Source organism: Rhopalosiphum padi, chromosome 3, assembly GCF_020882245.1.
Source record: "Rhopalosiphum padi isolate XX-2018 chromosome 3, ASM2088224v1, whole genome shotgun sequence".
Taxonomy (NCBI): Eukaryota; Metazoa; Arthropoda; class Insecta; order Hemiptera; family Aphididae; genus Rhopalosiphum; species Rhopalosiphum padi.
The window spans coordinates 53730546-53758405 of NC_083599.1; the positions used below are offsets into that span (position 1 = coordinate 53730546).

At 25.1% G+C, this 27860-nt stretch overlaps 1 protein-coding gene across 2 annotated transcripts; it reads left to right on the forward strand.

The window, feature by feature from the left end:
• Positions 1 to 483: 483 nt before the first annotated feature.
• LOC132924646 (calcium permeable stress-gated cation channel 1) lies at positions 484 to 26502 on the forward strand. Of its 2 annotated transcripts, none has more exons than XM_060989074.1 (16): positions 484 to 504; positions 15078 to 15234; positions 15299 to 15381; positions 15449 to 15589; positions 15675 to 15866; positions 16524 to 16709; positions 16787 to 16867; positions 17032 to 17209; positions 18755 to 18969; positions 21014 to 21161; positions 21247 to 21440; positions 21525 to 21713; positions 22459 to 22595; positions 22666 to 22946; positions 24082 to 24379; positions 24446 to 26502. In XM_060989074.1, the coding sequence occupies exons 2-15, from the start codon at positions 15094 to 15096 to the stop codon at positions 24373 to 24375; spliced, it is 2460 nt and encodes an 819-aa protein (XP_060845057.1). In that variant the 5' UTR covers positions 484 to 504; positions 15078 to 15093; the 3' UTR covers positions 24376 to 24379; positions 24446 to 26502. The 2 variants fall into 2 exon arrangements, with proteins under 2 accessions (XP_060845057.1, XP_060845055.1); XM_060989072.1 differs by lacking the exon at positions 484 to 504 and adding an exon at positions 10564 to 11543.
• Positions 26503 to 27860: the final 1358 nt, after the last annotated feature.

Sequence of the window (27860 nt, forward strand, 5' to 3'; positions counted from 1 at the left end):
AATGTGTAGAAATTTACAATTTTTTGATTATTATATTTAATAATAGGTATAATAACTAGTATGATGTAATATAATGATTATAAAATTACGTTCCTTTTTAAATGCCTTATACTTAAAAAAATATATACATTTTGGATAGTGTAAGGGGTAATTTTTTCCATTGATTTTTTTTTATCAGGTTACATCTAGTACAACTGCCATAGTTTGCGTATATTTTAAATTATCCTATTAAAACCAGGAACTCATTTAAGCGCAAAATATTATAGAATTAACTACTCGTTTGCGCATAATAATAAATATTAGGTACCATGTGTTCATCATATGTATATTTTATATAGTATGCAAAATAATATTTTCCCATTACCGGTAATTATTTACTCAACTGTATACCATTCAGATTTATAAAAAATAGTTTTACATGCTAGTATTGTTTTGCTTTTTAGAAGATAAACATTCTTCGATGAACACAACGACAACGTTTTATGCAGGGAAACACTCCAAAATGTATGTATAGCCGCACTTACTCACATTCTCAATTGGCAGATTACTTTATAAAAAATAAATTCGTGTTACTTTGAAAAACATACTCACAACACTATACAACAGTCATAACTTAATTTTAAAGGTCTTCGTTTTTGTATGTTGTATATTGCACTTAGTACTACATTGGTTTTTTCGAATACCAATATTACCAATTAGTTTCTGTCTTTACTCAGAATCGTTTTTCATATAAAGGTACAATGATTTTTATAAATTGGATTGAAGTTAAAAATTTCACGATATTAAATATCACACGTAAAATAAGGATTGGTCATTATTTATTTTATTGATGAAAAATAGGTTCTTTAACATTCTGCTTGTACTTAAATTATTAAATTTTAAACACAATGATATTTTCAAAATATTTAGACGTTTTAAGTTTTTAACAAATTTTAATTTATTTTTAAATTGTTTATACTTATCCGTTGAGTAAGCTTTATTTTTAAATCCACGTGAGTGATTTTCCGAGTAATATATTACCACAATAGTAAATAAAAAATATATTTTGGCAATTATTTTTGTGATGATGCGAGGTTTTTTCCGCACATATGTGCTTTACGTTTTGAAACGACAATACGAACAACAAATACTGTAAAATGTTATTGTTTAAATTTAAAAAACAACTTCTAAATTATCATTATGTTAAATTCACAAATTTTTAAATGTTTTATTTGAAGCACAAAAATAAATGTATTTAAATTTAAATTATTATAAGCGTAGGTACTTTAGTACTTACACAAAAGTCTAAGAAACAGATTTCAGTCAGACAAAATTGAATTTTAAATTAAGTAAAGTATTACGAAGGAGGAAAAAAAATTAGTAAAATCTGTACATCATTATTTAAAAAATAATATTGTTGTTGATTAATACTTCAATTATTATTTATTATAAATTGACTATATTGAAAGGCATTCTGTTGATGAAGCATGCTTTATCGCCCGTATAATTTTAAACTTTGGGTCCGTCGATACGATGCCAGAAAGTCAGCGGTCAACGACGACCCAATCTCTGTAATACATAGTTTTGTATTTTAAATCTTTTGCCCAACTCCCAGTATACCCTTTACACATTTTATATTTTTTTACTTAATATCTAAATCAGGGGCGGCCAAACTTTTTTGGCCGCGATCTACTAAAAATATACTTCACCTTTGAGGATCGACTTCCATAAAAAAACCTTACCACCATGATTAATTTTCGTGTGAGTAGTCTAAAAATAAATTCTAACACGATCGACCGCTTGGCCGCCCCTGATTAAATAAAAAAAATATTGTATACGATATACGAAGCAGGTAATTAAAATTTGATTCAATTACCTATGTGGCTATGTCTGCATGAGTAATTATAGTTGTCCTGTCATAGGTATCGCAGTTTCCTTTAATACATACAACTAGGTACCTATAAAAAAATTATGGATTATACACAAGTATCCAGTATAACTAGTATAAGGCGTTCTTATATAGCAATATTAGCAATTTAAAGTATAAAATATGCATAATATGGCCATGGTTTTTTTATAAGCGTATGAAGTTAAAATGTTGATAAAATTTGTTAAAATTACCAATATTAAAACTATATTTTGTAGTTGAAAATCTATACAATTTTCATTTTTTTTAAATATATTAATAATTGTCAGTATTATTATATTGACAGACAAAAAATGAAATATTTAATTTTCTAATTAACAGATAAAATTAAAATATTTAAACAATTTAAAAATGTCATATACCTAGTTTTATCATTTTTTCAATGATGATTTATCGTAAATTTTTTATCGAAATTGCGTGATAAAGTAATATAAACTAATAACGTATGTTTTTATTATAATTAGTATTAAAAAATATTAATTTAAGAAAACCAGTATAACATATATATGATAGGTACTGTAAATCTCTAAGATTACTCAAAAATCATATAAAAAACTATTTTAGGTGAATGCGTTTTATACTTTTTAGTTTTTATATTTTATCTATTGTGTTGCTGTACTTGTACGTGAGTCCAAGAGAAAAAATAAATATAGAGTTGAATATTAAACAATATTAATACGTAGGTTACAGTGGAGAAATAATATTGTACGATGGAAATACAATCAACGATTGGCTTTAATATTTACGTTTAAAGATATTTTTAAATAATTGTTTTCCTCAATATTCTGTTTACGAGTATATCTTATCTTTATTACGATGTTTTTCTTATAATACCTATCTAAACTTCTTCAAATTTTTATAACACTACCTGTGGTACCTATTGTGTTAACTGCAATTGGAGATTGTTCATTATCATGACTTCGTCATTTATAAAAATTTAAAAAAAAATAAAACAACAAGCCAAAATTGTTTAATTAGTTGGCTTTATTGAACACCACACGTTGTATTTTTTTCATAATCAATTAGTATTAGTGAAAAAGTAAAAATACCTATTGAATGAGTATTAAGGTAACTAGTTTTTTGGTTTATATATTATTATAATAACATTTTTTTTATAACCTATTCAGTGACAAGGTATACACGTACACTGGACACCTACTACATAGTTTTGTAATAGGTATAAAATTAAATGTCACTTCCTTTAATTAAATTATATTTTACTTAAATTGTTAAATAATACTTAAACTGAATTAAACTTAAATATTTTATCGTAGTAATACTTTACCCACCTTAATTTAGTCATTGTTCTCGGTGCCTATTTTCCTATTTTTCCATAACGGCATAAAATATTACTGAAAAATTTATTATCTACTAGTAAATTGCGTACGCTCTCTCCTGGTTTCCTCCAAAACTTTCTATTCTAAATTTCTAACGAATTTATATCTATTAACCTATAAAAGGTATTTATTACAATCGTTTATTCGTATGATCAAATTTATAGAGTTACTCGGGGTGACACCACCCTCTTTGAAAAGTTGACGCTATACAGCTGCGCCAAAATTTAGCCCTTCGGCTCGCCACTGATAGAGTATATATATTGATTTTCAAAAAGCATTATATAAGGTAATCTTATATAATATTTTATTACATAATTTAAAGAGGTCTTAATGGTTAATTTTTATCATGGATTACTTCATGGAAACTTTCATTTCATATTTCTGATGATTTTCACATTCGTTAGATGTCATAAGGTTATCACTTATTATTGATTTGACATAATTATTTGAAAATACTGTTACTGTAAAACTATTTCTATTTTCAAATAATGCTAAATTATTTGGTTAGAAATAATTTTCAGTTTCTGAATTACTGAGTTTATTTAAATAAATTTTACGCTTGGAGCATCATAAACATCATGATAACATTGATAAATCCAATAAGTTATTTCATTACCCCGTTCTAATAATTTATAATAATGAATTAACTTTACGTATAGAGTATCGTAGTTATTAAAGATTTGGGTATACATTTTTAATCTAATCTATTATTTAAATGTTAGTATAATGTTAGTATATATGATATTACATAAAACATTTTGAATAAATCTTTTATCATATTCCGCTCATTAAATTTATTAATAAATATATTGGTACTATATGTAGGTAAAATAATTATTATACACCTATATTATCTATTAATACTGAATAGTTGTTTAAAGAATGTGCGTTATTTACGTCTTATAATAATCATTGCCGAAATCGTATTGCATGATAAAAATTTAATAATTGGAAAATGTATAGCGATTAAGTAGGTACCTATCCAACGAATTAATGCATTATTGTATAATGAATAATGAATAATGATAAATGGGATAAGAAAATTTTGATCTAAAATATTTTTTTTATGACTTTAATAGCATAAAAACATATATAATCAGTAATCACTAATGAATAATAGGTACTCGATAAAAAATGATGATGTGAGAATATTAGACATTAAATGAAAGATAAAACATAATTTATGATGTACGTTGGTTGCTGCCGCGTTGGAATGCAAAGGAATATATTATTATGATAGGTGTGAGGTGTCCGTGTGATTGTGACGTATATTGTGTTCGAAAAAAATAAATCTAATGTAATAGCTAATTTATATAGGTACATTAACATTATATTATTGTGAAATGATAATGTTTTCATGCTAGATGTATTTTGTAATGTTGGGCCGATCCTTCTGTACCTATATAAAAATATTATTATATTTAATGATATTATTAATATTTAATTGTATTTTATAGCAGGTTTAATATACTAGCTGAATAACCTGACTTTGACGGGGAAAAAATGAAAACATATAAAATACAGCTCTATAAAGGTATAATTCAGTTCAAAGGAAAATTGGCATTGAAGTAATAGGCGTACCAGCTGGCAGCTAGCTTTGTTAACTAATTAGACCAAGATGAACAAACCCCCTATAGCGAATACGCTTGGTGTATTTTTGAATGTGGTTAAAATTACTATTTTTACACTTTACTTTGATATTTCTAACAACAATTTTTGACATTTTCATCAAGTAGCTTTTAACTATATAAGTTATAAAAATACATTTATTTGAATTTATAAAGGTAACATAAAAGATAATCCAATGATAAATTGATAATCATTTAAAATATACCTAAACAAAAAAAGTATTAGGTTTTTGTGATTTAAAACGAAATTCCTGTGCGAGTGAGTCCTATAGCAACATAATATACAGGGCGATTCTTTTATCATGAAACACTCATTATTTAAAAAGTATTCATGTTTTTGAAAACATTTTTTTACATAGTTTCAAGTTGTTCAAAAACAACGGTTTTATTAAAAAAATTATATTTTTAAAAAATTTTTATCCTTATATTTTTTTAAGTTTTTTACTTTTTTGAATGACAACATAGTTTTAATTTCATATTCCAAAGCAGAAAATAACTATTATTAATAAAAGTTGTCTAACATTAAAATAATCTAAAAAAAATAAAAATAAATAAATAAATTGAAATTTTTATTGAAATTATGTATATATTATACTATATAGTTTTAAAAAAACTTATTATTATTTTATAAATATTTTTTTTCTAATTTACATACTAAATACGTTTTTTTCTACGTTTATTGTTTGTTATTAATTTTAAATTATGTTTATTGATTTATTTTGTTTGATGGTGTTTAAATTTTTATTGATTTTATTAAATTGTTTAATATTTTTCTGTTATACCTAATAATATAATATTATAAACAATGTTTCAAACTTTTTGTTTAAAGTTAGAATTTTGTCAAAATTCGTTAAAATTTCAAAAATGACTAATTTAATAGAACGTTAAATTTTTAATATTCATACCTAAGAATTAAACATTTTTACAAGATTCTTTATAAGTTATTGTTTCAGGATTAAAAACAAGTTGAGCGTCTATTGATAAACATTTTCTGTAAGTCTGAAATTTAAATGTTGACGAATCGGATATTCATGCGCAAAATGTTGTTATATTTTTGTTATCCAAAAACAAATAAACGTAAATATTTTAAATTTTCACTGAATATTAATATATTAATAATTAATATTACTAATATTACGAGTACCTGTTTTTATTTATAATATAATTTTCAAAATAATCAGATTCTTTTAGGACTATTTGCCTATTTATGGACATTTGACACATTCAATTTTAGTATAATAGTATAAATGGTAAGTTATTCGTCTATAATGCAATGCCTTAGCCAGAATTTTTTTTTTCTGGAGCACTTAATTTTTTTCTAAAATGTTTGCCATGCTAGAATACTTACTCATCACATATTAATTTATTGATGTTATGTTTACTACACATCTAATTGTTTAATGACTACAATTATGTTAACAACTATGGCACCCATACATTTAACATAAGACATAACAATGTTGTTAATATTATTGTAAACCAAATAGATTAATATGTATTAATTAATAAAAATATATATTAATATTAACCTAATAAAATTGAGGAGAGCACGTGCCTCCAATCTACGGCATTGCCTCCATGACAAAGTATACTCGACACCTAATGTACATAAAGATATAAAGATTATATAGTACCTATAATAATTAATAACTTATTCCCAAAACTTGAAATGTCTCGGTAAGGTTAAATATTAATTAATAATACATTAATCATTTAATTCGAATTGGTATTAATGTATTACATTATGATTGTTTATACTCGAATCAGATTCAAATCTAAATATTGTACTCGTAGTGTCATAATAAAGTAAATATTAAGCAATATTTATCCGTTTTATGTATTTATGTTTATGGCATTGCTGATATTGCGGTGCGATTTAATCATCGTGCAGATTGATACTATATAGGTACTCATTAAAGTGCTTACCTAATATCTATAGGTACTAAGGTACGTATAATATAAATATATAAAATATTGATATAAATGTATGTTTAGAGTTTAGATTATAATAATAATTATCATACCATACTGCGTATTTTCGAGTAGGTATAGCGCACTGCGTAATGCATATTATATAATAATATTATGATATCTATAATCCATGACACACGCATAACTTTGAAATAATTTGCGATTCTTATAGAATCACGATTCATGAGATGGACGAGACCGTCAACGGCACTTATTGTCATATATCATTACTTATTAGCAATGAAAAGTTAAGTAGAAATAGTAGCACCTAATACTAATGCACTATACATTATACATAAATAGGTAAATAATAAATATTATATACTTATAAATAGTTGCACTATAATATATACAAATCAGGGAATTCGCCCTACTCGGTAGAGTCTATCGCAGTAGTTTTCAACCTTTTTAACTATGCAGCACACTTCATTTCCTACAAAATTTTCGTGGCACACCAATCCGTATAATATGTGAAGCATATTTTATATAATATATCTATGTATACTTATAAATTATAAATATATATTAATAAAACTATTAATAGATTTTTCGCGGTACACTTCAAGAGCGCTCACGGCACACCGGTTGAAAACCACTGGTCTACCGTATAGTATGTGCCGAGAGTCCTTCGTAAATGAGTAAGTCATTATTTCAGTGTTATATATTATTATGAAATATGAACCAATATTAAATTCAAATCAAAATCATTGTATACGAAAATATGATTCTGAGTGGAGACGATCTATTAGCCGATAGCATAATAGGCTAAACTAGGGTCAAAAATCTTTGGGCTAAGACGCTAAGTAAGTTCGATCCCCATGTAGTGATTTACAAAGAAAAAAAAGGGTATAAAATAATATACCTATTTATTAATAAAAATTATTGTGAATTATGAATAGTTATAATATTTTAAACAAAATTATATTGAATAGAAAAGTATACATTTTAGGAGCACACAATAAAAAATTATATATTATAATGCATTACATTATAAGTAATGAACCTACTTATGTTAAAATAAAATAAATATATAATTCAAAATACGTTTAAGTTAAAAATATTAATTTAAGTTACATCATAAATTTAATTATAAGATAAATACAATGAATCATATTTTAAATTATTTAAGTATAACATATTGAATTATTGACAATATTATTATTTTATATTAATGTAATGCGTCTATCCCTTTTTGAAAAATTATCAAAAATAAGTGGAGTGTCAATTAAATTGGCAATATGTATAATGTATAACCTAACCTTTTTATACATAAAATAGATAAATAACTAAATACTACTTCTTAACCCATTTTTCATTGAGAAAATGAGCGTTGGCGTGTAGTTGAACTTTTTGGAATAGTTAATGCGATTTGTAACAGCTTTTTTGTCATTTGAGCACAAATCAATAAATAAATACGATACCTATTGGAAACTATTATAACTGATACGCTTTAATAGATGTGTTATAAATAAACATAAAATATTATTATGTTAGTTATAATTAAATGGTCTTAATAATTTTAATAAACTTCAAGTAAAATCGTTTAAAAACTGGGGGAGATAAGCCCCCCTAATTGCACCTATGGCCGTTATCCTAAAACAGTTCTAAGCAGTGTTCAATCCAGGTATACTTCAGGGGGGGCGAATGCACCCCTTAAATTTCTTTCGCATCCCCTGACAAATATAACTTTCAACAAAATGTACCTATTTATTAAATGCACAATATACTCGTTACGATTACCGCATTTAATGGCATTCAATAAAATATAATTTATTTATATCAATGTTTTTATACCGTATTGCCAGTATAGGAACTATCTACTGACTTTCCCAAAATTATAGCAGTTATAAGACAACGAAAAATAATAACCACGAATTACAATTTATGATGACGTCTGGATTACGATATAATCTAAAACTACGTATCTACGGTACGGTAAAAACTCGTCGCATAAGATTAATTTAAAAAATAAATAATTCATAAGTTTCTAATTTATTTTGTAATTTTTTCAATATTTATAATTTCTGAATTAAAATAAATAATAATAATGCAATTTATAATATGTGACGACCTTAGATTGATTTAAAAATTAAAAAATAAATAATTTGTTTCTAATTTGTTTTGTAGTTGTATCTAAATCTGAAATGTCTAAATTGTAAATTGTAATAAGAATAAGTATAAACCTATAGGCTATAATTCATAATACTGAAATGTATCACCATTCACCGGTGATCGGACAAAAAGTCCGAAAATACAATAATACATATAATATTTTATACAATATTTATTTTAAATAACATACTAAATACATTTTTACAAACCATGAATTTTATTTTATTTATAAACAAGTCAATCTAAACAAAACTAAAAAAAAAATAGTATACCATAATTATAATAAAAAAAATATTAATTTGTCATTATTATAGGTACCTACCTAACTATACTATATTTGTTAGTTATACCATTGATTATAAATACTAGTAGTACTACTAGTATTTATAATCAATGGTTATACGAAAATATAATATGTGTACAGCATTTTAAAATTTTCAAAATAAATAATAATTACTAATTAGGTATATAAAATATTTTGTATTTTCGGACTTTTATCTGACTATAAAAATGAATCCGGACTTTTTGTCCAACTTTTTTTAAAGCGGACTTATTGTTTATGGATTTTTTGTCCCCGGACTTTTCGTCCGCGATTCCCATTGACCAATGAAAAAAAAGCGAGCCCCTTCAGAGAAATTTTCTGGATTCAACACTGGTTCTAAGGATATTTAATTATATATTTATATTATGGGAATATATTATAACAACTTATAAGGAAGCCTTATATTAGTTGTATTACATTTTCAAGGTTTTAAATTTATAACGACAAACATTTTATTATAAGTACTTAAATCAAAAAAAAACTTGAATAAACCAACATAGTACAATACAATTCAACAGTTCTTCATTTTTTGATTACAACAAAAACACAAAATTGATTTTATTATAATCTGGTTTAGCTTTTGCATAGGTTAATATTTTTGTACATAAGTAATAGGTTCTTTGTTTTTTTCTCGATTATTCTGTAAACGACTGACACTTTTTTATTTTTACCCCTTAAAAGTACCAATTAGATCCGATTTCTTAATAAGTAATGCAGAAACCACTTTTAAAGTCGAATATTGAAGCGTTTTTACTGATCCGAAGAGTGCTGACTGCTGACGGATACATAAAAATAAACAAAAGCATTATTGTTGAACCGATACATTCATCGTTCCGTTCAAAATATAAAATATCATATAATAATTATTAATATACCTACTAGAGACATTAAATAGGTGAAACCTAAAAATACCTAACCCGTCGACGGCACGATAATTATTAAAAAAAAAATCAATCGCTCCGCCCACGCGAAAAACATACGATGGCCCTTATACGGTTGCCAGAACAAACCGATATGGTAAATTCCTAACACAGTAACACACACACACACACGCGCGCACTCGCCCACACACACAGTGCATAGACACGAATGCTAAGTCAACAGTATCGTCATCGCGTATACGCGTGTGTGACCAAGAGAGACTGCGAAGGAATGCGAGAGAGAGAGAGAGAGAGAAAGTGACAAAGACTGCTGACTAACTAGTGAAGAACTGATGAGTGTCGGAGTGCGAGACTAGGAAAATCTCGTTACGCGAGTGAGAGAAAGATCGCGAGTGGCTCGTGCGCGATGGCGTGACGACCGACGGGCGACGACGTTAGTACAACAGCAAAGTTGTTGTGCTCGGTTTATCGATCGTTCGGTGTTCGCCTTATCAGTCACGAATACGATATGATAATATCGTCTGTGATTATTATTACTGTTATCGCTCAACACCAAAGACCCAATACTGGGTCCGTGCGGTGACCGTGGTACGCACGGCGAACGTCTCCCACCGAGCGGCCAATCAAAGCGGTGACTGAGTGACGCGAAATGCCGTACCTACTACCCGCCGGACCAGGGCATAAACAACATGCGCCAGACACTTGTCCGCTCCTGCCGTGTTAAATGTTAATCGCTTCGAAATCGATAACGGCAGTACCTATTATATTGTAGTAGGCGTGTTAGATAAGCTGTAGCCCGTAGGTATACGCTCGCGTACGTCGTTGGTAGGTCGTAAATCGATTGAAACAAATTGTTGGTTTCTGTCGATGGTTATGAGAAAAATAAATCGAAATTCGTCAGACGATTAAGATGTTTGTCGTCGTCCAAAGTCCGGACTCCAGACCTCCTACCACTCCTACCGGCACAGCTAGTTGTTATTATTATTATCGTATCGACGATTATGGAATTATCGTTGTTGGTAATTATGCGTAGATAAAGAAAAGATAACATCATCAATCGTCATTTTAATTTATAATCATTGTTCCGTCCTCCGTCGTTATTTTTTTGTCGTGTTTCGCTGCCACTACTCGCTACAATATTGGCTATTGAGTATCGACAATAAATATTATCGTAAATTAGTTAAATCTTAGAAGTTACGGCTCCGCATCGTACGACCTACTCAAACTCGGTGTAAATTAGAAGATACATATTTTTATTATCTGTCTTATCAATATTTTCGTTCACGCTATGACTGCTGTTCCGTCGCCGATAAAATACAATACGTTTTCAAGTACGATGGATTGAACTGAAGCTGTTCCATTGGCACCACACAGCTGTTCGATAAAGTAAGTACCCAGTGAGTTGCCTAGTTAGGTGCCTAGCTAGTTGTAATACCTTCTGAACCTAGTGAGATGATTTCTATTGTAAACTATTGTTCTATTGTACGAGGAGTTTGAATAAATTTATTGTTGAGATTATGCCAGTATAATCAGTGAAGTTATTCAACATGGTATTATCTAAATGGGGAATATTAGGGGTGAATAGGCTGTGTAATGCTAGAAATCAACTGCTTCCCTGCGGAATATTTGCTTTTAAGTATCTAATGTAGGAATGGAAAGCGTTTCTATGCTTACCTCACATCTATACATTACAGTTTACTTTCAAAAGATTAGGATATAATTTTTAATTATTCTGTGGATTAGATGTATAGACAAATGCTTAATCTTGAATCCAAATTGATTGTTTGGAATTATGTTTTGATTTGAATTAATTGTACTTGGTACTTATTATTTTTTCTATGATTTTTGTGCGGGGGAGTAAGAAAGTGGTGGGATGATAAATAAAGTTTGAAGTAAGGTGACTTTCTCTGGTAGATATTTAACAATTAAATAAGTAATTAGTAGAGGTCAGATTTATATTCTCTTAAAATCCTTTAAATATGCTGTTTTTATGTTATTGAAAATAGGCAATATACTTATACTTTTTAATCTGTAAAAAAAAATTATTAAAATTATTCAATTTAAATTTATTTAATTAATTTGATTTACAATACAGTTCAATTTTATTATTGTATTTTATTTTATTACAATAAAAATGAATTAGTGCATACAATGTTACATAAAAATAATATGTACTATAATTATTAATTATGTTCTTTGGAAAAACACTTAGGTACATAAATAAAAATATTATTCAAATATGCTTTTTCATGCAAAATAGAATTGTTTTTATGAATTCTGCGTAAATATATAATATTTCCATTTAACTGCATACATTAGAAAAATCATAAAAATCTAATCTCTAGTAATTAGTTTAAGTGAGTTTTATTTGGTAAATTTTTAATGTTGAATTGAATTTCTGATGTGGCGCTATGTTTTGTAGATAAGGATATCAAAAAAAGAATACAACTACTATTTTCTTTAGCACCCACTTTAATTTTATTCATCATACCATTAACTGAATGTAAAAATATATAATATTTAGAGTCTAATAACATTTAAGTATTTATCCTTTATAAAAATGAATTATTTATTCAAACATGTCATATAGGTGTTTTTTCTTTGTAATTTTATGGTTTTGAACTAAAGAATTTAAAATTATGCTCATATTCTTATTTTATACAATTATTTAATTTTAGTTTAATAGCCTGTATCTAATTAATTTAGTTGTAGTCAATAAGGTACATGTTTTGTCCAAAATTATTTATAGCATTATGTCAATTACAATTTTTTACATCTAATGTAATTGGTGTAATACGTTTAATATTTTTATTATTTTGATGCACAAGTTGAATCTTCTAGTAGTATATGTTAATATCAAGCGATATTTTCCTATGTATTCAATTAATTAATAAGAACAGAAAGATTAAAATACATTATACTTTTTCTTTTAAATATTGACATATTTTTATCAAAAACATTTGTTATTTAATTTAGTTTTTAATATAATATGCAACTTACAATATTATTTTAGTACATATTGTATACACAACGTGACAAAATATTTTGTCAAAAAAAAAAAAATCATTATTATAAACAAAATTTTGTTTATGTACTATTTATAAATATAGTTATATACTATTATATTTATACAGTACAAAAAAATAAAATTTATTTATTTATTTTATAGATGTTTTTTTTTATTATTTAAGAGGACACTACTCCCACATGTGTTGTTTCCATCTTACAAATGTAAAACATAGTAATAACTGTTTTGTTTGAGATAGAACCACTCAATCTGCAGTGATAGTTAAGACTCCAAATTTATATGCAATATAGTTGAAAATATTATTTGTAATAACTATTTTTTTTATTTTTTTTTGATATCGCCTATACGAAAAAAAGTTCTTATTATTTCAAAATCCATTATTTTTCAACTTGAATAACTTTTTTTGTAGTTCAGATATTAAAAAAATAAAAATTTCACAGCCAAAGTTCTTGCTATGTTTTACATTTATAGGACAGAGACAACACATGCAGTGTAGTATCTTTTTAATAATTAAAAAGAGAATTATATACTAGTATATTTATTGTTGGATCAAATTTTTTTTATGAATTTGGGTGGTGACTTCTGGAACGAATACAATTTTGAACAAACCTAACCTTAGATATAATAGAAACAATAATTGGTCAAAAAAAATTTATTTTCATTATTTTCGTTATCTACCTTCTGCAAATGGTACATTTTAGTGTTCCGATTTTTCTCCAAGAGACAATGGGATAGAGATATTAAAAACGAGAAGTATGACCACTTTCAGTATACAGTATTTTACACTGTATTTTAAAATGTAAATTATAGGTATAATGTATTTCTATTATCTTTTGTGTATTAATATATAAGTATGTTTATGAGATAATGAAGAAAATTATATATTTATATATTTATTATTCTTAACAAATAAATATACTTATATTTAAAAATAATATGATATTAGTAAAATAATTTTGTAAAACGATTAATTTAAAATGTTAAAAGATCTTGATGAGGAAAAATAATACTTGCAAACATATGAAAAGTTAAAGTTGAATCTTCACTTGGAATCCTTTACTATAGTTATTATTTGCAATATTTCTATTACCTAAAGGTGTACTATACTCCTGTATCTACATTTTGTAAAAAAAAAACATTATATTTTACATTTTGAAAGATATTTGTGTTAAAAATTAGGCTTTAGTATGTGTGTTTATTTTGGGATAATATAATCCATCCAATAAAACAAATTAATAGGAGGCTTACTCATTTTTTATATTTTACAATACTGATAAAATGTTAATTTTGCAACTGTTTACATTAAATATCTGTAGATTACATTTCATGATTCATCTTAATAATAGTTATTTATTATCATAAATTATAACTCGTAATTGGTATGTTATTTTTATTGTTACTGTTATTATGATCATTAAAATATTTATTAATTTATCTTACTGTTAATTTATAGTTTTTAATAACTGTATTATAGTAAATCAACTAATAAATTAATTAAATATTAATTTTGAATAATAAATAATAATTACTGTCAGTATTTAAATGTCCAGGATAGTTATCTTGATTAGATAGTTTATCAAATTGTTAAATCTAATTAGTTGTATTTAATAAAATGCACAATTGTTAATTGGTTTAAGAATATGTAATGCTTATTCTTATCTTAAGTTGTATTTACATAATCAGTGAGTCATATCTAATTCTTGATCTAATCTGTAATACTTGTATTACCAATTTATTGCTCTGTTCTTTTTTGTCGTAGTTATTTTGTTGCTTATATAGTTTATATTTTGTCACTTGAGTCTTGAATGTATAATTATTATGTTGGACTGTTTAATACTTAGATTTTCAATATACCTATATAACTTTTAACCATTTTTGATATATTGCAATAGGAATCTTAACTGAAGGATGGATAATAATATATTTCATGAATTTAATGGTGCCGCTAGAGATAAATGTAATTATTATAATCGAACGAGAAATAGACTTCTTATTACAGCTTATGAAGGAATACCTGAAACCCTTTTACTCAATGCCTTAGGGTGTGTTGTAAGTATAGATATTTTAAAATACTACCTATAATACAAACTAAAATTTACAATTTATGTTTTAGCTCTTAGTTTTATTTTTTGCATTCATGAGAAAAAGAGCATGGGATTATGGACGTTTAGCATTAGTCAATAAAGATTATGAAAAGTAAGGTTTTAATTAACAAAATATATTTTTTTGATATTCATACCATTATAAATAATAATTTATCTAGGTGGTCTCGTATATTTTATGGTACAACTGATGAAAATTCAGAAAATAATATTGAGGATGGCAATTCTACAACTACATTAGACAACTCAATGCCTGTTGATAGAGGCTTATTTTCCTGGTTCTTAACAATTATACAGCTAAGGTAATATGATACTTTTTAAATAGTTATTAATTTTTTTTTATTATGTGAATAATTACTATACCTATTTGTATTGTACAATTTTTAGAGATGAAAAAATTTTACGTAAATGTGGTTACGATGCTGTTCAATATTTATCATTCCAAAGACACATAATGGTGTTAATGGCTATAATTACTGCAGTTTCATTAGGTGTTGTACTACCAATCAATTTTGCTGGTGATTTAGAAGGTGATGAAAGATCATTTGGACATACTACTGTTAGCAATCTTCATCCTGAGTAAGTTATACTATTAATATTTACAATGTCTGGTTGAATTACATAGTTCTTAAGAGGATGTAAATACATTGTTTTCAAAAATCTAATATTAATTTAATTATTATATATAATAAATTAATACATATTTTTTTTCTTAAGTCAACTAAAAATAAAATATGATACCGATATGTCAAACTCTCAAAAGTAATATCTTCTATAATTATTGTATTATTTTACTCTAAGATTACTCAAGAATTATAAAAACAATTTTATATGAATGTGTATTGAGTTTGAGAGAAAACAAATATTGTGCTAACATCCTTTAAATGCATATACGGGTGTGTGCCGGTTCACTTGACTGTTTGTGAGCATTTATATGTATTTTTGAACACTGCTAATAATTTTAACAACTAGCCTCACTGTATGGGTTTTGTTTGAATGAACTTGATGGTACATTGTAACGTCTGTATATACCTATCTCCATTCAAAGGAACAAAATATGGTTGTTGAATAACAAATGCTTATTGTGCTCATGTCCATATTATTATAAAAGAATGTTCTTATTCAATACCGGTTTTTAAGTCTAAACTTTAATTTTTGGTGCCTTTACCTAGTTAGGTATTGAATGTAATGTTGTTATTGATGTATGTACTTTATTTGAAAATTTTCTATTTCTAGTTCACCTTGGCTGTGGGTACATGTGACTATAGCCATGTTATATTTTCCATTAACTATTTGTATAATGAGAAGGTTTTCTGTAAATCTTAAATTAGAAGAAAATGGTGAATGTTGGTCACGTACATTGATGATAACAAATATTCCTAGACGAAATTCTGACATTAATGATATGGATCGACATTTTAAGTCAGTATTATTTTTTTTTCATTATTCATGCTAATTGTTAAAAATTAAGTATTGATTTATGTAAAATTAATTTTTAGAGAGGCATATCCTGAATGTGAAGTAGAAAATATTCAGCTTGCTTATGATGTCAATAAAGCTAATGAACTAGATAGAGACAGGTATACATTATTATATAAATATTTAAATAATTTATAAGCCTAATTATTCTGAAATAACTTGTTTACTACAATAAAACTGTTTCAAATTATATATAGATAATTACATTTTTAAATTTTCATTTATTATTTAATTAATTAATAATCAATTTTTTTTATTTATTTAGAAATGCTGCAGTTCAAGCAAAACAATATTGTGAAAATCATTTAAAAACTGTTGGCGAACGTCTTACAGTGCAACCACATGTTTGTGGTTATATTTGCATTTGTTGTGGTTTCTGTAGTTCTAATAATTTAGATGCTATTGATTATTATTCTCAAGAAGAAGCTCGGCTGAAAGCAGAAGTAAGTAGTTACAAATTTATAAGTTTACAATAGTTTGTAAATTATTGGTTTTTTCTTAATTGAGTTAGAGTAATAATATTTACTATTGATGAAAATACCTATGTAATCGATCAACATCTTAAACCCGTCGTTGGTGTCGCTATGAGCATTTCGCTCAGACAATTACCATTTTAAGAACCACGGGTGTAAATATTATTGGATTTGACTATGTTATATAAATGCTTCCTTGAGTTATTTATGAAAATGATTACGGAAAAATATTAAAAGTTATAAATAAACTTACAGTTATCAGAGTCCAATGTTGCCGTATACGTAATAATACCGTGTAGTTAGCGTTTTACTCGCCTGTCACTAGTCGCCTTACCGTATATTGTATAATTATACTGTTTTTATTTTCGGTTTATTTTCTTGTTATTTTATTATTATATTATTATATTATTATACTATAGCATTCTAATATTGACATTTGTCAGTACCATGGTATATTTGTATGCTCATACGTGTATTTTAATAGGTGTGCAAAATGCTAACACGTGTGTATTATTTTTATTGTTATAATAAAAATGCGATTACTAGGCTACATGATTTTACAAAATAGATTGTGTATTACCTAGTAGCTTAACAATGAATACGTATATTAACTTCCCTAATGGCTAATATTAGAATAGCTATTGAAATTATTAAATTAAGTTAACGTGGTGTAGGAAATCTGAATATAGCTTAAAGCTTATGATGATTATTATTTATTATCGATATAATTAAGGTAAATAAGTCTTGATAATTGTATTATAAAAAGAGTATAAGAGCTATTAGAGGAATAAAAATGTTTGATTTTACAATATATTTTGATTTATATTGATTCATATAAAATTTGCATTTATAATTTTTATAATATTATTAGGTTATATAAAATATATAAATATTTACAATTCCCCAATTTAATGGTTAATTTAATGTTTATCATGTAAAATATCCAGTGATTACTAAGTAAAAGGTCTGAGTTGTTGATAATGGTCCAGGGCTGCATTTAAAACAATTTATTTAAATAATTATTTTTATTCTATAGAAAGTTTAAGTATTAATCTATAGATGATATTTAAAAAATAAAAAAACTTGCTTGCTAGATTCTTATTCAATTAAATATTTTTGTATAAGACACTGGCCTTGTGCGTAAGGACAAGATTGGCTGGCCTGTGACCAGAATCATTTTACAGTGATCACGAATAAGATGAGGTTATTTTCATGGATATTAAATATAATTATTTAAATATAAAATGTAATTGTATGTAAAACCACTAAAATAATTATTATTCTGTGACAAAACTATCAGTTTAAATTATATATATACATTATATATTGATACATAAACATAGTAGAAAAAGTGATATTATTGATTTATTCAATTTTACTTACTAGATTGTCATTGCTTTATTCAGTTATCTTTGAATATATTTTGTATTTAGTTATACATTTATAGTACTATATATTGTTATACATTTAATTTACTTAGTTTTGATAATTTGTTAATTTATTAATTGTTTTTAGTTAGAAGCAGAAAAAGAATCTGCTTTAAAGAGACCTCTGGGTATAGCTTTTGTAACTATGACAACAATTCATACAGCTAGACTTATTCACCAAGATCATGTTTACAAATTATCTAAATGTGGTCGTCATAATCCACCTACCAGTTCTGTGGCTGGTCTACTTCAACCATATCGTTGGAGAGTAACTTTTGCTCCTCCTCCTGATGATATATTTTGGTAAATATTTCATACCATTTATGAACTGTTTCTTTTTACATTGTGCAGATTTTAGTAATTAAAATTATTAATGTTATTGGTATTATTAATATGCACATATTATAGTTAAGATATCCAGCAAAAAATCCATTAACACTACAATTTTAAACAAACAAAATTATTTTTACTAGTTAATAGTTTTATTTTCAATTTTTTAAAGATAAATTGTAAATAAAAAGTACCCATTACATTAATTTAACAATTTTGTGTTTAAAATATCACCTAAGTATAATGGAATGAACAGCATCTAAATTAAATTAAAATAAATATTCAATCAATCATTATGTTTGATTATACATATTATTATTACATACGTAAGATTCTACACAGAAATAAAATGAATGCATTAAGTATATATTTTATACTGTATAATATAATATTAAGTATGCATTATTTGGGCTTATCTTTATTACTTATAATATTCAATAGCAGGTATATGGTTTGTAAATCTACTTTGTTGAATTTAGTACTCATTGATTGTTAAAAATTGAATGTCATAAATTGTGGCATTTTATAATCTATTATTATGATTCATAATTAGTGGCAGTGTTGTATGAGATAATGAGACAACTTCTATCCACTTAGAATATAGGAAATTAAATGAAATATTATTCATTTTACAAACTTGAAAATCATAATTAGGGCTCGGAAGTTGATGCATTTTGCATTTTTTTTTTGGAACTTTTTAGACGATACTCTCCTGGTCACAAATGTGTTTTATTAGCATGTGAATCTGAACAACTAAATTTTATTTTGCATTTTTTGGTGTTTATTACTTTTTAAGTCATTTTTCCACATTTTTAATCATTTTTAATGATTTCACATTTGTTTTTACTTAGAACTTTGAAATTACCACGGACTAATATTAGTACCTATCCAATTTTATTTCACCAATTACAGTTGTCGTTGTAGTGAATATTATTATACTTAAATTGTATTATTTTTTTTGTAATATTTTATTTAAATGACACTTTTTGTAATTTTTGTGTCATATTTTTAGTAATTTGTAAGCTTTGATAAATGTATATAGAATTTTATAGTAAAATAGAGTACAATTAAAAAAAAAAAAAATTTTTATTAATTTAAAACAAATATTTGTAATTTTTAATGTTCTAAGGTCATCTACTTCCGAGCCCTAGTCATAATTATATTGTGTATAATATAATATATTATTATCAATATATATTTTTTTTTTGTTATTCTATTATGATATTCTTAGAATAGACTATATAGTTGCGAGTAGTATGAACTGTTGGTGATAGACATGGTGGGCCATTCCAGTAAACATTAAACAGTAAACAGCATAGTGTTCAGGAGAATAGGAAAGGAAACGGAAATTATCATTGCGCTATGAGACATGTCTTACTGTTCTTAATTTATTTTATTTTTTAATAATCATCATCATTTGTTTTCAATTTGTTATCATGGTTACTAGTTAATTAGTTTGAAAAAGTAGTTATATTTTTAAATATATTTAATTTTGTTTCTAGTATTTGAACATGATATATTTGATAAGATATAATAATGGAAGGGGGTCTAGGGGACGTAACACTATTTTTTTTTTCAACGTCTCGCCAACCTAAAAACACATCTACACTTCACCACAACTCGTAATGATATATTATAAGTTAAGTTTTTCTTATTGTATAGGAACTTAAATATTGGTGGTTTTAGATGGTGTGTCTTATATGGGAACTTACATTTGACTATATAGACATTAAGGTAATCTTGGCACTCTTAAATCTGTAAATGTTATTCATTGTCATTGTATTGAATCAAAGTTTATTTACAAAATAAAGTATGTTTGAAATACTAAAACCCATTTCAAATTGTTTGTGTTATTTAAAAAATAATTAATTAATACAATTTTTAATTGGCTTACATTTAACAAATTATTTTGTTTTAATTATTTTAAGTATATTATACATTCCTATCTATAAAATGTATAATCAATACACAATTAATTTTGATTTTATAAATAATTAGTTATTGTTATTTGTTCTAGGGAAAATTTAACTGAACCATCTCACAATCGATACTGTAAAATTGTATTAACAAATTCATTTTTAGTGATAATTTTATTTTTTTTGACGACTCCTGTGATTGTGTTAAATGTTATGGACACACTTAAGCTTAGAGAAATTGAAAAAGCTGTGAGTTTATAATTAGTTTTTCTTAATATCTTTAACTATATTTTATAGTTTTATTCTAAAGATAAATTATTTTTATTTTTAATAGAGTCCTATCTTATCAGAATTTATGCCTACATTATTGTTGTGGACTGCTGCTGCATTATTACCGGTATTAGTTATAAGGTCTGATCAGTGGCTCAGTCATTGGACAAGATCTAAAAGAAACCATTCCATTATGCGTAAAACATTTGTTTTTCTTCTATTTATGTGTTTAATACTTCCATCATTGGGATTAACTAGGTCAGTAATTAAAAGTAATCAAAAAGTAAATTGTATATATTTAAGATAGTTTTAATAACATTTGAATGCTTAATGTATTTTTAGTGCCCAAGCATTCCTTATGTTTGCATTTCAAGCAGGTATTGAGACTTATCGTTGGCAATGTGTGTTTTTGCCTGATAAAGGAGCATTCTTTGTGAATTATGTTGTTACATCTGCTCTTATTGGAACAAGTTTAGAACTCATACGATTTCCAGAACTTTTTATGTACGCTCTCCGATTATCATTATCAAGGTATGTTAAATTTTTTATAATACCTAAACTATAATTTAAATTATATTAACTACCTCAATTTGTATGTTTTCTAATTTTATGGTGCATCAATAAGCCAATGATTACTAAGTAAAAGGTCTGAGTTGACGAATGGTCTAAGGCTGTATCTAAAATAATTTATTTAAATAATTATTTAAGTTCTTTAGAAATTTCAAGTATTAATCTATAGACGATATTTAAAAAAAAAAAAAACTTGCTTGCTAGAATTTTTTTGAATAAAGTTATATTTTCTAAGATACTAGCTTTGTATGCAAGGACAAGATTGGTTTGTGATCAGACTCGTTCTACAATGATCACGGAATGATATGAGGCTTAATTTTATAAATATTTAATTTAATAAATATATTTCTCACTTAAAATCTAAAATAGATTTAGCAGCAAGTTATGTATCTTGGTATTGTTGGGTTATGTATTTGTTATAAATCTGGGATAATTGTTATTATTATTTTTTCTATACTTTCAATAATTATTAATGTTAGTAAATTACATTTTAATGTTACTAATCTTGTTATTTTAGTCATGAATATAAATAGGTAATCAAACCGAATTGTTATTGCAACCAGTATTATTATGAATATTTAATACTGTAATTAAATATATAGTTTGTATTCTCTTAACAGCATAAATTAATTAAAATAATTAATTGTTATAGTATTTATTTTTTTGTCAATTTATAGTAATTCTCCTATAAATTAATAATTTATAGATCAAAAGCAGAATCTGCTAGTGCTAGAAGATTAATTCTTTGGGAATTTCCATTTGGTGTACAATATGCTTGGATGTTACTTATATTTTCAATTGTGACAGTATATAGTCTTTCCTGTCCTCTTATAACACCCTTTGGTAAACATTATTTAAATAATATTAATGAATATTATATTTTATAAAATTAATGGTTTATTATTGGTTTTAGGTCTATTATATATGGTTACTAAACATTTTGTTGATCGTTATAATATATATTTTGCCTATGGCAAATCAAAAATTAGTAAACGTATACATAGTACAGCTATCAATTGTGTTATGGTTTCAATAGTACTTTTACAAGTAAGTTTCACTTCACTCTCAATGTTGCGTCACGGACTTCATGATATTACATTATTTGCCTTGTTTGGACTAATAATAACATTAACATTCACATTATCTCAATGTTTCTTCCGACATTGTACCGCATGGAGTCCTATACTTTATCAAGTAAGTCAATTTCATGAATCTATATTTTAATGTTATAATTAAATTAGTGTTGGGTAGTAACGTAACGGAAGTAATATGTTATTGTAACGGCATTATTTGATTAATATCACATAATATAACTTCATTAGAATTGTTTCCAAGTAATTAAAATGTAATGAAAATTACTTTTGATAAGTAATTCCTTTAATATAATACTTAACTAGTTTGATTTGTTTGGAGTTGTAATAAAAAATAAAATAATCAGAAAAAATAATATGTCTATAATGTGCGTGCGGGTATTGGGTAAAATATACCAAGTATAATATATATATATATATATATATATTAACTATTATTTAGTTCTTCACAATTCAGTTTTTAACGGTTTTGACATTTCAACTTGTATTGTAAATTACGATTACAGTTAATATATTTATAATTTAATTAGCTTTTCTCAAAATACATTGAATGTTTCCTATTTTTGTATTAATACTATTAATTATTGTGTATAATTGTAAAAACACTGTTAACCTGAGTCATAACTCATAATATAAATTCAATATATACAATTTATTTTTCTATGAAAGTATAGCTATTTGTAAAACTCTGATGCTAAAAATGTATAACTGGTTCATAATCGATAATGAAAAGTTATAAATTAATAATATTTTATTTTATTAAATAGTACAGGGCACAGACCTGGCTCAAGGCGTAGACGGCATAGCCCCACGCCTAGGGCGATATTTTTCAGAAACAGCATTTAAAATTTTTGTATTTTAGATTTGATGTAGTATTTACATATAAGGGGCAGAAAAACTCAAGTTTGCCTAGGTGTATTTAAGCACATGGGCCTGACAGGGTAAACTTTATATAGTGTGAGATAATACTGCAAAGTGCAATAGATTATTTACAATTGAGTTCTAGGTTTAATTAGTATTGTTATTTACCTATTAATTGTTTTTTTTTAATCAGAAGTAACATAGTAACTTTTATATTGAAAAGTAAAGTAATTTCATTACAATTTTATTTTAGTTGAGTAATATTTGAAGTAGTTTCATTATTTTCATCTCTAAGTTACGAGTAAAATAACTTATCCAACACTACATTATATATTGAACTTAATTGGTATTAAATAAAAACATCTTAACATTTTAAGGTTAGAAATCCACGTACAGTTCAACCAAGTCCAGCAAGAAGACGTGATCATTCACATGGTTATGACTATGTCCCTGAAGTATTACGTCAACCTTTGCCACATACAGCAGCAAATTCTCTAATTACGTTGACACCAAATGATTCTGGTACTACATTGGACGACTTGGAAATCGAGATGAAACATAATGATGATAGATCAGATTATCATCCCCAAACTAAAGTAACTATAGAATCTCAAAATCACTGTGATCAACTATACCAGAATTATGATTATAGTCAAACTGTTCCTGTATAATAAGGTAGGAAAACTTTGATTTTAATTCTTATAGTAACAAAATTAATTTATATCTATATTTATTTTGCAGAAACATGTTCCATTTTTACTTTTGGTTATCTTATTTCACATTATAGGTAATTAGTTTTATATTGTTATTGAAAATTGTACATGCTGAATGCTGATATTAGTGACGTTTCTATAAAATATTTCTAAAACATTATTACCATATTTTCATAAAATAAATTAGCTTCTCTTGACTTATATATTTACATGAAATTAGTTTTGGAATTTAATTAGTGAACACGACTCTAACTTAAATACATTTATATAAAATTAGAAAAAAATAAAATTTTAAGCAAATTAATTATGTTTCATACATAAGGTTATAAACATATTTTCATTATCAAGAGGTTATGTACATATTATAATTTTTGATGCTGTAAAAAATAATATTTGATATAATACCACAGAAACAATAGTTATTATGTTTTTCTTATATATATATATATATATATATATTTATCATGCTTTTAAAAAATTTCTTTAAAATTGATAATTTAAAGAAATAATTTTACTTTTGATCAGATCATAATCAGTCATTATTCTTTATATATTTATTTAATATAAATTTATCTTATTTCCCTATTTTCCCTTTTTTCCCTTTTTTCATTAACATAAAACAGTTTACAGTGAAAGTACAATTTTTCAATGAAATATGTGTAGTACATAAATACTTTGCCTATAACACAATACATCACAAGATAATAATTTAAATGTCTATCTAAATATGTCGATGTATACTATTAAATAATTCACTTAATAAAGCATACTATTTTTTTGCATGAATACAAAAATTATATAATATTTTCTTATTTCTCTAACAGAAGTAAATTTTAAAAACTATTAATTTGAAATATATTTTAAAATGAAAATAAATATTCTTTATTATAATATTATTGATCTACGAGTTATGTGATGAATTTATACTTGACGCATTGATAAATCAACCAAAAAAAAAAAATTACTATTTTTATAAATCGTTTATTGTAATCAATTTTAAACGATGTGCTAAAATCTAGCATGATGGCAACTAAAAAATAGCAATGATAAATAATGTGCAATAAAATTATACTTATTTTGTGTGGTTTACTATTTTATTCAAACCACATTAATAAATAATTGTACAATAAACTGATCTCTGTGAAAGCTTTTAAATTATTCTTGTCCTTAATGTGTTGTTATATACTTAATATGAGAATTTTATTTAGTTTCCATTGTCCATGTTAGTTTTAAATATGTTATCAAAAAGAAAAACAAGAAGTTTAACAAATAATTGATAGTTATTTCTTTCATGTATTAACGAATTAATTTGTGTTCATTGAACTTACCTTTTATTATTGTTTTGCAACCAATACTTATTCAAACTTATACTGGCTCATAACTGTAAGCAATATTGTTTTTAAATATGTAAAAAAATTATTATAATAACATAATAATGTACTTATAATAGTATATAATTGAATATTATAATTATACTAACACCACAATTGTATGTGATAAACTTTTTACCAAGGCTTATAGTATTAATGAAAAAAAAATATTGAAATTTTACACATTTTTATATCTTTAAACAATAATATATAATTGTATAGTGTGTTTCTAGTCTAAAAAAATACATTGTTAAAATAACGTAGAGCAAGCTTTAACTATTTTTTTTTTTTAGTATTAAAACTTTATATTTGTACTTATATCTGTTTTGATTAAACGTTTTGTGACACCTGTAATATATCATGATTTGTAACTATAAATATATAATTTCTTCACTGTCCCGTATTATTTTACTTTTAAACTTAGCGGCAATTATTATCATATTTTAATAACAGAATTCATGTAAATTTACTAATAAACAATAACATTTAATCAAAACATTGTCCACAATTGGATAATCCTTATTGTATATGTATTTATATAAACATAAAACTTTATATATATTTTTTTTTTTTACAGTTAATTTTACAGCTTATTTTTTTTTATGCATAAAATAGTTATTTTGTGTGTTGTTAATGTTTTTAGAATCTCTTAAACAAAAATATAATAATTTAATTATGTGAAGCATTTAAATAAAAAAAAATATATATATAAAAACTAATGTATTTTTTTATTCACTGAAATGTTGAACTTTTGTTATTGCATCATTGTTTATTATAATATATGAACATTGATTTGCTGACTATTGGTTACTGTGATTATTTATATAAAGTATAACTATTATTAATTTGAATCTTTGCCAAAGAAAAAAAAGGTAATATACTAGGATTACCATTTACTAGGATCATTATATGTTTACTATGTATAGGCAATTATCAAGACATTGTTGCCAATCATTTTAGCTAGTATATAAATTAACAATGTATTGCAGTTCTTATTTAGCTTTGTTAGTTTTAATAAAACAGATTAGAATTATGGAGCCTGTATACTCATGTTTATAAAATGGCCCTACTATAGTCAAATTAAATAAGTCAGTTAGATTTTCATTAATTTCATTACTCTGGAATCGTTCATACTATTGCAGATAATTCTAAGAATAATTTTAATGAAAAATTACTGGATCAAAAACAATTGCACTAATTAACTGTATACAATACTTGAAATATTAACCATCAGCAACTTAATGACAAAAATCAATAATGAAAGTGTACTGAAAAGTCAATAAAGATCAAGTCAAACCTACTAATTTAAACTTATACCTAATACAATAATAAAAATATTTTATGTTTATAGAGTAATTTATTACCAAGTAAGAAGTAAATGTCTAGGTCACTAAGACAAACATGGTGATACAGTAGACGCCGCTTATAAGACTCATGGATAGAAGGTTCAGTTGCTTATTAGATAAAAAATCGTCTGGAATGGTTCAGACGTATCCAAATACATTATAAAATATTTGGTTATAAGACTCAAATTTCATAAAAAAAATGGTAGAAAATAAACATTTTTGGTTATAATTAATAAATAAATTGATTTTCAAAAACAACATATTTTTGTTGATTATTACTGGTTTTGACTCATGCTATATAACGTGTGTACAACAAATAAATAATCAAAAAAAAAAAAATAATAACATAATTTAAAACAAACAAAAATTAAATTTTTTTTCATAAATTATAAGTATGTACATACATAATTTATAATTTTTTTATAAATATGTAATAATTTTTATTATAATATAATTTAAATTTTTTAATCATAATTTTTTTTAATTTATTTAATAATAAGTAACAAGTAATGTGTATAAAGTAAATTAAAATAAAAGCAAAATAATATGTAATAAAATAAAATTCTCAAATGTGTAATTGAAATTTTTGTTTTTTTTCCCTATTTTGTCTGTAAGATTCATTCGTTTATTTGTGCTGGTCCTGAAGTGAATCTTATAATATGCGGCGTCCACAGATACCATGATAATAATAATAATTATTATTATAACTTTAATAAAATATTATGTA